Below are 15,323 nucleotides of genomic sequence, written 5' to 3'. Positions count from 1 at the left end.
AATCTACAAAATAAGAATTGTGTAGTTTTGGTCAAGTAATCTTTCCATTTGTCTTTGGGTTTTTCTTCACTATATGGAGGTGGTAATTGGAACACTGTAATAATGAATCCCAAAAAAATCCCCGTTGTAAAGTGTCTGCTGCTTGTAGCTGCTGTCACAGCCACATAAATCACTACCCATAAAACATCTGCATCTGCAGTAAAGTCAACATTGCAAAGCTTCTGTAATTATATTCAAAGAGGGAATTCAGACTGGGGTTGTGGTAATATTACACTCTTAAATGCCATTAAATAAGATATTTTATGTTGAATTTACAACAGAAAACTATGGCTTGTAATGCTTCAAATGTGAGACTTGCTTTATCATGTCATTTATTCCGCAGCTTGATTAGTCTGCCATTTAATTTATTCAACTGGATCAACAACAAGCTGCAGCTTTTGAAAGAGAAGGGTAATGAGCTGACTGTTTCCATGTTGGATAACTCTTCTCAATAATAAAACTCAATAGTGTATTGGAAGGGAGGGTGTGTTTGGCAAGCAATTTCTAAAACTCATACAGAAACACTAAAAATTATGATAAAAATCTGCAATAACATTTTCTGCCACTGCAGTTGTTAGATATTTTTCACGAAGCAGTTAGCGCGCTATTGATCATTGTTTGTCCAAGCCATCAGGATCCAGCTTGTATTGATTTTTCTTCCGTTGTAGGGATTCACTTCCTGACACATGTCTCTCCTCAGCCGGAGGACCTTTTCAAACAACCTAACCTCTCTGGAGCCAATTTACCAAAGCATATAATTACAGACCAATTTCTCAAATCTTTCATTCTTGAATCCCAAAAAAGGCAAGGTCATTTTAGCTGTTTTCAGCTTTTAGTGATTGGAGACCAAATTCACCATTTAATGAGTCATAGCAAGAAATGTGCTACCTCTGCTGGGTTATTATATTGAGGATGTAGTTGTTCTTTTAGAGAGGTAATATATTCCTTCGTCTGCACCTTCATTATGATCTATAAAGTCAACCCACTTAGAGCCAGAACAGTCTGCATTGATGGCTGTGTATAATAATAGCTGCAGTGCAAAGTCAATACAGTGTGTGTGTGTGTTTGTGTTTGTGTGTCAGAGAGCTATTAAGTAACATGTATTTGTTTGTAATCAAGTATGTGCCTGCCAAATGAGAATGGCTGCATTTGTTACATGTTATTTTGAGAAATTATTTTATGAGTTTAAAGATTATTTTTCACACATAACTGGGTGTTACATTGCAGAAATATTATTTTTGAAACATCTTCAGTTTATATTTCTAACAACTTTACCTTTGTAGGTTGTACCCTTTGTCATTATAGCTACTGTATGCTAGAAATATATAATCTTATGTCATTTAAAATTGCCTTCTTTTTGTTTACCCTATATTACCTAATTCCTACTGTGGTGGTTGCATTGTTTCACAATGGATTATCTCATAGCAATTTCTATGAACATACATAGACATTCAAATTAAACCATTTCAGTTCAGATATGGTTTTCAAACATGTAAGTATAAGAGTTTTGGTGTCATCATGGTTGGAACTATTTGAATGTGGTCACAATAAGACAGATTCAAAGAGAAACCACAAGTACTAGACATGGACTGTTGAATTAGGTAGTTTCTATTGATAAACAAGCGTAAGCAGTAATTAATTATGAGATCTGTATCTGCCTTTGCTTTCAACACAGCACTTTCTAATCTAAAATGAATGATTCTAATACCTCATACCTGTCATACCGTTTGGCATCTACCTTGGGTTACAGCTATGCAGGTAGCTTTAGCATCATCTTCCTATGTCTGCAGCGCAGCATGCATGGTTTCATCTCCCACTGAACCAGCCTGTCACACATTATTTTGGATGTGTTGCATGAGCCTTTCTATTCTGAGAGGCCACATATGTGCAACTGGTGCAAGTGGAAATGTCTGACTAAGAATTAATGACCTACAAATAAGATCATTAAGGTCTGACTAGCAGAAGAGTGACCTGACCCCATCTAATAACTGGGGGCAAAATATGCAGGCTATACTTTTTTTAAAACTCCCAACATACAAGGAAAAATGTTTCAGGAGCTTAACGTTGATATTCTTCAGAAATGATCTCCATTGCGCAGCTGACTTCTTATGTATCTCAGTCAGGTAGTGAAAGTAAATTAGAGTGGTTATATATCGAAGGCATTTTATAATTGATTTATTGTTAATGACAATTTGTAGTTCATGTTTCTGTGTTTGTTTGATTTTTATTCCCTGGTATTTTATTTAACCATCAAATGCGTTGTTGTTTATTTGCTTTTTTATTGGCTATCTGAGTATTCAATTTGCAATAACAGTATAGTATTTTTTTTATGTTCTAAGTCTACTTTTACCGTACAGTCTTGTTTTTGTTGTTATAATTAACCTTGTGTGGATTTGCATGTTTCCATTTGACTGTCACTTTGCTGCTGTTACACCTAATATTTCCTGACTGAGAAACAGTAAAGGACATTTCTATTCTATTCTACTCTAAATTAAGAGTTTATGCTTAATTTAGAGTTGACTGGGTTTGGTTCAGTCAAGCAGTTAAAATAAGAGTATTCTCTGTGAATTGTCTTTTAGTTTATTCATCATAACAGATACTCAGCCATTCTGTCTAGAGCATTATAAACATTGTATCTTCAGTAAGAGGAGCCTAGTGAAGGCTACAGTTCAGTGCTTTTGGGTAAAACCTGTCAGTGAGCTGAATGCTATCCTTGAAGCTCTGTGGTATGCAATCAATAGGCAGTTGACTGGACATGATCATCTGCTTTCACAACAGGTACAAATCTTTCTAAATAAATAATACATGCAGAAATGACACATTAAATCTGGTGAAAAAGGTGTGTGTGTGTGTGTGTGTGTGTTTGCTTTACTTGGCACTTTATAAATATTTGTTTGACATCATCTAAATTACATAATCACTGAATTAGATTACAGCATACAGTATATTTAGGATTGTTGTTTGTCTTTTCAAAATCATGTAACTGCTTTTGGATCCTGCTCTGGGTAAAAGAATTACACTCCATTTGTGCCACACTATAAAAAGTGGAATTGAATCCATATAGTACAAATGGCATCTACAGCTGGTTTTATTTTTCTGCCACTGAGATAAACTTTGATAGGAGAGCTGGAAGGGTGTAGGTGAGACTAATTCAGCCCATGACAGACTTATGACCCTTGGGCCTAAGCGAGAAACTCCAGAATCCTTGAGCAGCTGGTCATCTATTTGGGTTCAACCTCACTCCTTCCCTGAGGGGAAGAAATCCACAATGAAGACTGAGGCTTCATCAGCAGGGTTAAAGAGGATGCTCTATTTCACACAGCAGGGTACACAGAATTTCTCCCCTCCAGCCCTAAAGGCCTCCAACAACATGTAAACAACAAGATGGATGTTGACTGCTGGTGTGGTGCAGCTGTCTGACTCGATGTCTGCTTAGGTTTAATTTTAAAGACATAAAGACGTGGAGGTGTTTGAGTTCATGGCCAGGCAATCCGGGGAATAAGTTTCAAAAGTAAAAAAAAATAAAAAAGAGTAGTAAATTGGTTACTGTTTATGTTTAAGGCTTCCTGATCCATTTTCCCATGTCACACTAAATTTGTGCATTGAATTGTTTTATTGATTGTAGTTCTCTACTGTTAGAACTGGAGGCGATATTGATTTATTGTTTTTAATGTTTATATGGAAACCAGTCATGATGGCTTGACACTGACTTTTACTTCATTAGTTTAAGAAAAGAACAAACAGGTGGATTCTACACAGAAAAAAAAAGACAAGTCCTCCATCTCATAAACTACTTTCACAACTCTAGTTTGTGAGGCTATTGAATGGGTTTTAACACTTTTAACACCTTGCCATAAACACTCTGTTGACACAAAGATGCACCCAGGATACTCTCTGCTGCATCTCCAGGGAATCAGATGGAGAATGAAGGTGCCCTGTGGTTGCATCAGCTCGCTATTTATAGGGTAGTGGAAAATTAACACACTCTCCTAATGGTTTAACAGGGGCGCTAATGTATTGCAGCTGCAAAAGATGTATGAGGCATTATTGCTGCAGTTGTAATTAAGAGGGAAATGAAAAACATAACATATCCAGCTTAAGTTGATCCATCAAATGCCACATAAATTCCTTGTGTGGGATTTGATAGAATATATAATGCTGTCTTCACTCAAATTTTAACCTTGACCTTGAATGATTTTACAAGTGACTTAGGGTTGTCTCAATTTTCTGACTATTTTGTTTGGTCTGAAGTAAAGTTGCAAGGGTGAAACATCCATTTTGCCAGGAAGTTAATTAAATTTTGTTTTAAAAAGAAGCGATGGTCTTGGTCTGCAGTACATTGCAACATGGTTAGGTAAATTTTTGTTTTTTTAGATAACTTATTTTTAGGAAATTGGACTGGAGACAGAAAATCAAAAGAAGGAAAAAGAAAATAGCGTGACAGTACATCACAAGGAAACAGAGACACACAGGACAAACACGCCTGCACACGCACACACAAACTCCTGAGGGAAATGCAGAGTAGCCTTTTAACCTAATATTCGCATTTGTGGACAGTTTGAGAAAGCCACATATGCATGGGGAGAACATATAAAGAAAAACTTAGGTCAAAGTTCAAACTGAGGAGTTTCTTGCTGCAAGACATGCCAACAACTATGCCACTATCCAGCCTAAATTGAAACAAATGGATGTAGTTAAGTAGCAAAATCATTTTTTACCTAGTCAATCATTTTAGGATGCCTGACTATGTCTACTCCTCTTCTCTGAGATTCATTACAAACTGCACAATATCAACAAACCGTTGCTATTATGTTCCTGGGTGGAGCGGCGTGGTCTGGCTGCCTGACAGAATTCCCATTGGTTAACTTTTATTTACAAAGCATTACTCAGACTTCTGCTGGCCTTTGTCTGTACTGGAATTGCACTGAGAAATATTGACTCCTATATTTTTGCTCACAAAACTTGCTGCTGCTTTCTGTCCCATTTGCTCTGAATTGGGTAACAAGGCTTTTGTTCACGCTGCTTCCTTATCCTGAAACTTGCTGCAGAAAATGTTGAAATTAACTGAATAAATCCCACTGACTTCTTCTTCTTACCTCCAAACTAAAAGTTCTTCAGCCTGATTTAATAACGTGCACCTATTTATTATAACTTGTCATTTTCTTTCAATGCATTTTTTTCCTGTTAAAGGTTAATTGAAAAAACAAACACTGTTTTACATGGCTTCATCTAGGGCATGAAAATAGTAGTAGTTAGCAATAGTTTTAAAAAGGAGCTACTTCTCCAGCTGTGATATAAAGTACCTTGGAAAATAATATCAAATAATCCAGCTGGTGTGGAGTGATAACCATACAAAGTTCTTATGTTATTTTTTCTTGATTTTTTTTGTGTTTTCATGTTTTAGGAGGAAACCCAATTTTCATATATCTGAACAAAATCTCACAGAGAAGAAAAGAAGGACTTTCAAACATGAACTCAAAGATAGACTCTGTTTCTTTATTATGTTTATTGGCATGTAAAAAATGTAAAGTAAACCGTCCTTGTCCTTCTAACATGTAAAATTGCAGTGCATCCTAATGTCATGCTGTTAATGAGCATCCTTCAAACTGTAATTTTCATCTCTTCTCTCTCTGCAGTGAGTCCAGATGTGACCAGTGATTACAAACATCATCATTATCATCATCCACCTGCCAAGGACTCAGAAATAGATGGCAAATCTCACAGCCTCAGACTGACTGGAGCCATCTGGGTCCTAGTATTGCCTTGCTTTCATATGATCTTGGACTTGTAACAGCTGCGTTTTTGCTCTATTAAACATTAAATTTAGATGTTAAGCTTATTTGCCCCAAGATGAGGAAGCCAGTGGACGTCATTATTACAATACAATAATGACTTGGACATAACTTCTCCTGAGCTAAGTGTGAAACTGCATATTGTGGCTTGAAAATACCAGTTATTTTTGATAAGGCAATAGGCAAATTGTGATTTATTTATAATAAGAAAGATAAGACAATAACGATGCTGTATATGTTTGGTCTGAAATGAACTGTATTACTGTACATTTAGTAAATACTCTGTAAATATTTACGCATCACTGTACTTCTGCAAGTACAGAAGTACACTGTACTGTACAGTACAGAAGTACTGTATTGTACATCTCAATACAGTACAGATTGTTTTTTTTTTTTAAAAAATCTGTTTCTCCTGCAGTTGCAATATTTGTATATGGTGAAATTGAGTTTTTATAAAAGGCTGTTATAACAATTACTCTGTATTAAAACTGGCACTTACTTTTTTATGCAAGTGCATAAAAACACACTAAACTATGAGGTATGTATGAAATACCCTCTTTTCCCCTTTTATACTGTTGAAAATCAAAATTACATCATGCCTTATGGCTTAATCAAGCAACTGTGCAGTAATACAACTGCAAGGGTGAAAACTGCTGAAGAGTGGACAGGTGAAGATGGGGAGCATGTGAGAGAATTCATACCCTTTTCTTCTTTAGAAATAAATTAGTTTCCTCAGGATTCTATTATCATCTTTCAAACTCAATCCAACGGTGTCTTCATGGGCCTGGATGGGGGCTGATAGCTCCAGGAGCCAGGAGTGAGGAAAGATTTGATTGCTTCAACTTGCTTCCTGACTGCATAATACTGGTGTGTTGCTAACAGATTTCTGTGCTGATAAATGTAAAAGAGACTTGTTTTATGTTTTCCATGCATGTCTGGACAATGACTGGGAGAGAAAAGCACTTGATGGTAGTAAAAAAAAGTGTATTTTTATTGGTTCAGAAGTGAGCACTTTCCAAATAAAATTAGATACTTTATTTTTACTGTATACAAAAATAAATTTGAAGACGCATAACCCAGATTTAAGGCCATTTAGTTCTTGAAATTTTGTTTATAAATCTTTTGTTTTTTTCATGACATTTTAAGATAATGTATGTCCTGTCCAAAATACAGATGAGATGTTAATTATCCTCTCTCCATTGTTTCTCTTTTGGTTGGATTCAGATGTGGCTTCAGTCCAATGTTTCTTTCTGTGTATTTTCCATTGAACACTGTCCGAGTCTGTTGTCAGAATATGCTTTGCTGTTAAACTGTTAAAGATATTTCAGCTATAATCCGAGTCTCATCATTCCAACGGGACAGGAACATGTGATGGATATTTTAAGAACCCAAAGAAGACAAATATTCCAGATGAGTTAAAGATGAGAAGTTCCCATGTAGAAGAGCAACAAGTCTTAGTGAAATGATGTTTGTCTCAACAGGACATGAATTAAGGATTGCACTTCCATCTCCAGCATCTTTCTTTTTGGCCTTCAGGATTACAACAAATGGATTTAAGAAGAACAATTTCTAACTGCACTCAAGTCAAAGCTGCTTCATTGTGACAAACAAATGGCTACAAACACACAATTCAAGTTGATCTCTGAAGATTTCCATCAAATTTCTCTCTGAAACCTTCAACTTTTCTCACATTTGTATGTACATACATGCCCATTCTCCTAAGTCTAGTTTTGTCCTTATAGTTTCAATTAAAAAATTTAAAGTCTTATTTTTGAAAAATAAGAGCTGAGCTTATGGCACATTAGGTCTAAGGCCTGACTTCTCAAATTTAGGTTTGTGTTTCCTGGTGATCCCTAAAATCCTGAGACAGTCAAGGAAAATCATCATATAAATCCCACAATGACTTTCCAGGTGTTTAAAGGTTGTTGTTTCAGTCCTTGGAGACCAATTTTAACATTACTGGTTTTATCTTTCAATTGCATTTGTTAAGGTATTTTTATAAACTTCAGCAATACAGTAATGGCACAGAAAAAGAAAAAAAAAACTTAAAAATCTAGTTCTTTTGTATATAACTAAAGGTTCTGGGCCTGGCGTCTTCCACCTAAATCAGAAAAAAAGCTTGATACTAGACCTCTCCTGAAATTGACAAAAGCTGAAGAGGTGATTCAGCCTTTTAATGGAGTTTAAACATTAAACCATTAATCTTGGATTTTGGGGAGCCGCTTAATGAGTTAGAAACAATTTCAATTTTGACTTCATCTTTGTTCAGTAAATGTTGACAGGGAAACATCTGTCATGGTGTTTTTATTAAACACAGGTTAAATATTTAACAGGATTTAAATATTTTAAAACAATCTGAACATAATTTATACATGAAAACTGATGACGTGCTTTTCTCCTGCTACGACTATATTTGACATTAAGAAAATAATTGAGAAAGTATTTTAATTATGAGTCATACAAGGGCCAATATCCAATAAAACTGCTTTTGATGCAAAATTATCTCGACAGTCATGTACTAATAAAAGTAAATTGTAGATGAATAACAGCAAATAAACAAATCTGAAGGATAAAGTGAAGCTTCAATTTATCCTTATTTATTTTTTCTATCTTATCACGATAGAAAAAAAAATGTTTTTAGATATTTGTTTAAACTGTCACTATGCCGTAAAAGTACAGAATGTGATAGCTAATCTGTGAAGAGATCAAGTTCCTCCTGCCATTTGCAGAAATCCAATGCTCGTCATCAGAAACAACCAATCAGTGTGGAGGACAGTATTAGCGTTGTCAATCAACTTCATGTACATGCTGCTCAATGAGCTGATAGCAGAGAAACAACTTACCTTCACAGGACAACTGTTTATCCGCTGTCATCAGTGGCCATGCTAACTAGTCTAAGAATTCAAAGCAGGCTGTGCTATCGGGAAGAAGCTGTAGCCTAGCATAGAGCAAAGGGGAGAGCATGAGCAACGTAAACACAAACATGACTGACAGCGGTAAGACCGTCCTCCTGGCCCTCATTGGTTATTTCTGACAAGTGGTGTGTTTCTGTGTTTAGCACTGGGAGAAGGCAGAGGAGCTAATCTTTTCACAGATTGTCCTTCTCATAATTTATTGTCAGTTTAAAAAAACATATAAAAAAACGTTTTTTATAGAAGTTACATTCTGCAGCTGATCCACTGATTTATGAATGATTGTCACTTTAACATTAGTCTTTTTTTCAACTGCATGTTTTAGCTGCTTTGCTTGATTGCATTTTAAAGCAAAAACTTCTTCTGCTCATCTGTACGTAAAGCTTTTTGTTCTACCTGTTATGCCAATTGCCATCTCGGTGTTCATTTATATGACTTGCTTTGCTATTTCTCTTTTTATCTGCTTCTTTTCTCGTCAAATGAAATCCCCAAATGGTGATATTCACCTGTTAAGAATCTTAAATTAAGAGTGTTACTTCTGGAAAAGTCACAGCTTCTCCCCAAAACCAATTATATCAGAAGTTGCCACCCTCGCAGTCAGCAGTATTATACTTTGAACAGCCAAGGTAATGACACCTCTAAACAACAGTGTCAAGTCTCCGCTGACACCCAGTAGTCTCAGAGACAAAGGTTTTCACAGGCTAAATATAGATCTGAGGCTATACGGCTTCTTTTGTACATAAAGTAAAGAAGATTATTACAGTTTGATTTATTTTTTGATTTTTATCACTGAATCTTAGAGGAGATAAGAAAGAGGAAAGATCCTGGAGATTTTTGTCACATTAATGATACTGTACCCAGAAAGCGATACCCTCCACCCAAACATGTCAAATTATTAATGAGCAGATATTTACTTTGTCAAAAAAATACTATAAAGAAATAGTGATACATTCCCTTCCGTTTGCAGACTTTTTTTTTTTTTACAAAGATATTGTGCATAAAATGGGTTTTGTCACAACTTAAGCTGCACTTGTAGAACTCAATCTAGCATGTTTTAAATCAAGAATTTTCTTCAGCTGCATTAGTTAGAACCATTAAGTGCTATTAATGTTGCAAAAAAATGCAGGCAGATAAAATCTTGGTCTGAGAGTTACAAACTTTAAAGGAACAATACTTGCTCTGTTTTGAGTTAGATAAGCATTGACTTCTGGTTTTAGTTATTTAGCCAGAAAGTAGTAAACTCTGAAATTTGTCACTTGACCTATAAGTCCAATATGATGTAATCCAGCAAAATTGCAGACTATTCACTATCACTAGCAAAGATCTGTAAACATTTATCAAAATCCTGCTAGTTCCTATAGGATTTAACCGTATGTTTGGAACAAATAAATAATGTCATATACTTAGAATAATGTGCAAGGTAGCTTGAGGTATCCTTTATTCAAATCTACTAAACAAATGTGACTGAGATTGTTTTTGTTAGTGAATGTTTTTTTTTTCTTCATAGACAGGTTCAATAGATTTAATAACACATTTTATTATTTATGTAGACATGACTCCAAAAGCAAAGATTTCTGAACAAGTTCTACTCATGAGCTATGGTGATGTAAAAAAATCGATTTTTATTCTCTTTGTAAAGATAGCTGTCTATTGTTTGAGTGATTTGAGCCATACTGTGCCCTCATGCTGACACTCAAATCTGTGATCACACGCTTTAGTGAGCAGTCATGACCAGAGGGAAGAGCTGAATGAAAGACAGGGTGAAAAAAAAAGAGATCTGTGATTAAACAGCTCAGCTGACTGCGCAGTCCACTCATAGTCAATGTCTACATCTTGAATTTGACCATCTTTTGTGCAGACTTACAAATAAAACATTTGATAAAATCCACTTGGTAAAAAGCAAAGACGTAAAATCATGTTGTGGGTTATTTACCATGATTGGTGAGGTGTGTGCTTTTAGATTCTACATCATTTAACATGGGACCCATCTCACAATAGGAGGCAATGCCACCATTTCTTGAGTTGTTCAGGTAGTCAGGGTAGGAATATTTTCACAGATGGATTACCAGCCAAGAAGCCTTTGGACCTAAATCTTATCTCAGTTGTGTCAATGTGGCAGGAGGGTCTATAGCAGTCCCATCAGCAGTACAAGGTCTTTGATACAAATAATTGATTTGAGTGACTTAAGCATTTTAATACCTTAAAGTGAACATTGGCACATTTTTATTTCTCTTCATATAAGTAAAATCACAGTTAAGTATTGGTTGTTTGACAAGCAACAGATTTGTTTTTTTCTTTGGAAAATGTCTGTTTTTGGGGTAATGTAGTCTAGAACGTGAAAACCAGTTAAGCAGTGACATTAATTTAAATATTTAGGGAGTGATTTTTAACAACTTTGAATGTTATTACATTAAATGTTATATTTTTTGTCCACAGAAAGCTACAAGATTTAGTCTTTTATCTCTGTATACTGATACAATACTCTTGAGACCTTCAAAGAAGAATTGCGCTGAGCAATGCTTCAATGTATACAAAGATTCATTTCATTTTCCCATTAAGGTTTCTGTTTCACTAAAGACGATTAGTGAAACAATGTGACCTTGACAATACCTAACGTTTAGCCTCAATTCATATAGGACCTTTAATCGTCGAAGGCAGGCACAGACAACACACAGTTTTATTTTTAATTTTGTTTCTGGCAAAGACCTTATTTTAATTTTAAAAAATTCTGAGCATAGTGTGTCAAAGAAATTTGTTGAACAAAACAAAACCCCCAAAATCCCACTTGCATCAGAGGATGCAAGTGGCACAATACATTTTAAATAAGCCTTCCTGAATGCCTTTTTGAATTATTCAAGTGCTAAGTTTAAAATAAAACATCAATAATCATTTATTTCTCCACTTTTGTTCAAGTTGTTAACTCTGGGTCTTTGTAATATAAACCCCTAGAACAGTATCCACATGGATTTTTAATTTGAAGCCAACAGGAGGTTCACATTTTCCCCCAGTGATCCCTTTGTCTTTAAACATTACACCATTTGGGGTGAGTCCATTTTCCAACCTCAAATGCTTAATTATAGCACATTTTCAGAAGGGATCAGGAATCATTCCCCAGATGTGTTATGCTATATTTACATGATTGCATCACAAACTTGTGGCAGAATATGGACAGCATTTTCTTGATGTACTTTACCACTCAATACCATTTTAATACTCACTGAAGATTTTATCACTTTGTCATGTTCTAACCATAAATATCTCAGTAATCTTAAGAATTTTATGTTATACCATCATAAAGCAGCACAGACATGCAAATCTGAAAGAAAAAACAATGTTTTTTAAATAATTATTTCAAATATAAATACCACCCTGTGCAGTCATAGGACTTCAAAATTAATCTGTGATCATTGGAGGACTGGTAGAAATGTTATTAAACAGCATCAGGGAGACTAAGGAACCCACCAGGTAGACAGGGTTGGTTGCACCCCCCCCCCCCCCCCCCCGTGCTTTAAGCATTACACAGCACATTCTTTATCCCATCACCTGGAAGGAAAGAGTATACTGCCTACCAACAAATGACTGTTCATCTCTAAGCTGTCAAACTGTCAATAAGCCTAAAGATCCTACGTAACTCTAGAAGAGCTGTAAAGAGGCACAGCTGAGGTGGGAAAATGTATTGACATGGCAGCTGTTGGTTGAGTAATCTGCACACTTTGGTTTGATGGAAGTTTGAAAAACACAGGAAGTACCATTTGCAGGCTGCCACAAGCCATGAAGAAAAAAAAAAGGATAAAAGGTGCCCTGGTCAGATGAGACCACAATTAAACGTGCAAAACGCTTTGTGTGGGAGATGATTGCTGAGCAAAGCATCACCACAGAGACCTACGGCGGTGGCAGCATCACAGCACTACCTGTCTCCTGTAGAAGTAGGAAAGATGGTCAGAGTTGATGAGAAGATGTATGGAACAAAAAAAAAAAACACTGAGACTGGGGTCTGACAGTACTCAAAATGCCAAAGCAACATTAAAATAGAAAATATTGAAAATGTTGCTCTAACATTACACCATGATAAGTATTTAAGTTATCTGTATGAAGTCACACTGTGAAAACACAAAGAGAGACATAATATGTATGTAAAAATATAACTGCATTCATCAGACATTTATTTAAAACAAAGGCTTTCAGATTAGGTGTTAGGCTTTTCTAAGGGACTGTGCTCACTTTTCACACTACTCTGCTGGTGCTAAGCAACTTGTCTGCATTAATTAAGGAATTATGCTAATATGTGGGAGATTATCATCATGTAAAGCTGCTATAAGGTGAAATTGAAATCGGACTAAATCCTAACTGCACTTATTTGAACTGTAATGACAATTTGCTTTATTTCCACATTCCAGTCATTTTAGCGTGGATAAATACTGGTACCAGTTCTAGACATTGTGTTTTTATGCTTGCGTGAGGAAGACACAGCTCATAAAATTACAGGCTTTAGTTCGAAGCTTTGATCTGTTTCATCACTTTCAGTGTTTGTCGATGTGCAGTTTGCAGTGCTCTGTGAACTCTAACGTAAATCCCTCCCACACTCATCCACCTACCAGCGACAAATGAGAACATAAAAATTCTTACTCTTACAAAGCAAAGCATGTTCCTGTAGATCCAGTACAAACAAGTGGATTTCATGTCAAGTGCTGCTGTCGACCTGCCAAGGTTAGAAAAATTCCAACACATTTTTTCTGACCAGAGTTTCATGTTACTGAACACTGCAGCTCAAATTCAATACCAAGGTTAAAGCCTTGCATTTATTTAGGCATGTATGTGCTTCATTTTATTCGTAATTGATTTTAATTCACAGACATAAAGAGGGCAGATGACATCGTTCAGCATGAAACTGATCCACCCTGCTACTCTGTTTCTGTGATTCTTTACACTTTTTTACAGATAATTATAGTAAATGAAAACTTAACGCAACTCATTACCCACAATCCTCCCCTCATGGAGAAAGAATCCCAGTCTTACCCAAGCCCTATTTTGCTGGAATCATGTTATTTTTCTCTCTGGCCAGGGAGTAAACAGTCTCATCAATATAGTGTTTTCTGCTGTCTTGCCACCTACTGCTTCCAGATTATCAGACAGGACTAGAGCACAGGTTTTACAATAAATCACCTCATCCCCTGCATCCCTCCTTTACTCTTCATTGTTCCTATGTTCTTAGATTTACTATTTAAAATCCTATTCTCCTAGCAAAGGATGTTAAAATAAGTTCTTCTGTATTTTGCTATTTTAGTCATTTCGGGGAATGTTGAAAATATAGATGCTTTAATATGCAAATAACGAGATAAGAAGTCATAATCTAAATTATGTAGCAGTGAAATCTACCTCACCTGTCACATTACCAGCCATACTGTTTGTGTCTACCACATTGACCTGAAACCATAATTAATTTTTCAGCTGCATGGTGCATTTTCTCTCCAAAAGCTAAGGATCTAGTTTCAGGTGTGAGAACAAGTGACAACAAATAGGACTGAAATATGCATGTGCTTGCCTGACAGTTTTGCAGATGATATTTAATGTACTGCTGAGGTGTCAAGTGATCCTGCTGTTCGATGAGAAAAAAAAGAGAGACGTTAAAGGCTTGCTTAGCAACAGATTTTTAATAGTGACCAGATTGAAAATTCTTCAGAGTAGCTGCACATAGTAGGTTAGAGGTGAGTTTAGAAAATGAATGATTTTGTGTTGCTGGGTGGCTCAGTTGGTATAACAGGTGTTACCTTGTGTGTCGTCTGGAAGGGTTCACTACTAAACACTAAAGCATTGCTGTGGGCGAAGCACACAACAGACTGATAATTTGGCATGAATTTGATTCAATAGTTTGCTATTATTTTTTCAGGAGAAGATTTCCGTTTTATATTTTGACCTATTTAAAACTGCTCCCTAAAAACATGACTTCGACTACAAAAAACCTCCCCAGCTCTCCACTTGTGCAGTGACCCATTTGCTAAGGAAGTCAACCTTCAAAATTTCACATTTTCAGATCACATAAGTCATGGTTATATCTTCTCACCCATATTCCACCACCGATAGTTCTGTCTTTCTGATCCAAGCTTTTTTTTCATCATAGTTCTCCTGTGCATGGTGGGAGTCCTGCTCAAATGAGCCTGACACATCATCTGTTTGTACCCGGGGCAGCTGTACTGCCAGCTCAATTTCTGACACAAGTCAATCTTTAATTTATGCCCTTTAATTAGACAGCAAAAGAGCATTTTACCCAAATAAGATGACATCTTGCACATCAAGGTTTTGGCTTGAACTTTTATCTCAACTTAACAGCTGCACACTGAATTTCTTAGTTTTTAATTTTTATTGTAGTTTAGTTCTGTACTCAAGTATTTTTATATGTTTTTTTTAATATGCTACAACTTGTAATCAATAGTTACATTTAATAGCTATGAGTTTCTTACTCCTTTCTTGGTTATAAGAATTTCCAACTTAACCAATATGCTTGGACCAGTCCTACAATATGTTGGATCCATCATAGGAATACATATAAAATAGATTTCAACAGGTTCTGGTGTCCTTAAGC

At 35.8% G+C, this 15,323-nt stretch overlaps 1 protein-coding gene across 1 annotated transcript in view; it reads left to right on the top strand.

The window, feature by feature from the left end:
- Positions 1 to 7,902, top strand: part of gpc5 (glypican 5) — a 124,877-nt gene extending 116,975 nt beyond the window's left edge. The window contains exon 9 of the mRNA XM_014471668.2: positions 5,676 to 7,902. Within this exon, the coding sequence (XP_014327154.1) occupies positions 5,676 to 5,830 (155 nt within the window). The 3' untranslated portion in view covers positions 5,831 to 7,902. The remainder of the gene's footprint in view (positions 1 to 5,675) is intronic.
- Positions 7,903 to 15,323: the final 7,421 nt, after the last annotated feature.

Source organism: Xiphophorus maculatus, chromosome 4 (assembly GCF_002775205.1).
Source record: "Xiphophorus maculatus strain JP 163 A chromosome 4, X_maculatus-5.0-male, whole genome shotgun sequence".
Lineage (NCBI taxonomy): Eukaryota > Metazoa > Chordata > Actinopteri > Cyprinodontiformes > Poeciliidae > Xiphophorus > Xiphophorus maculatus.
Note: the sequence above shows the minus strand (reverse complement) of the source record. Positions and strands in the feature narration are given on the sequence as shown.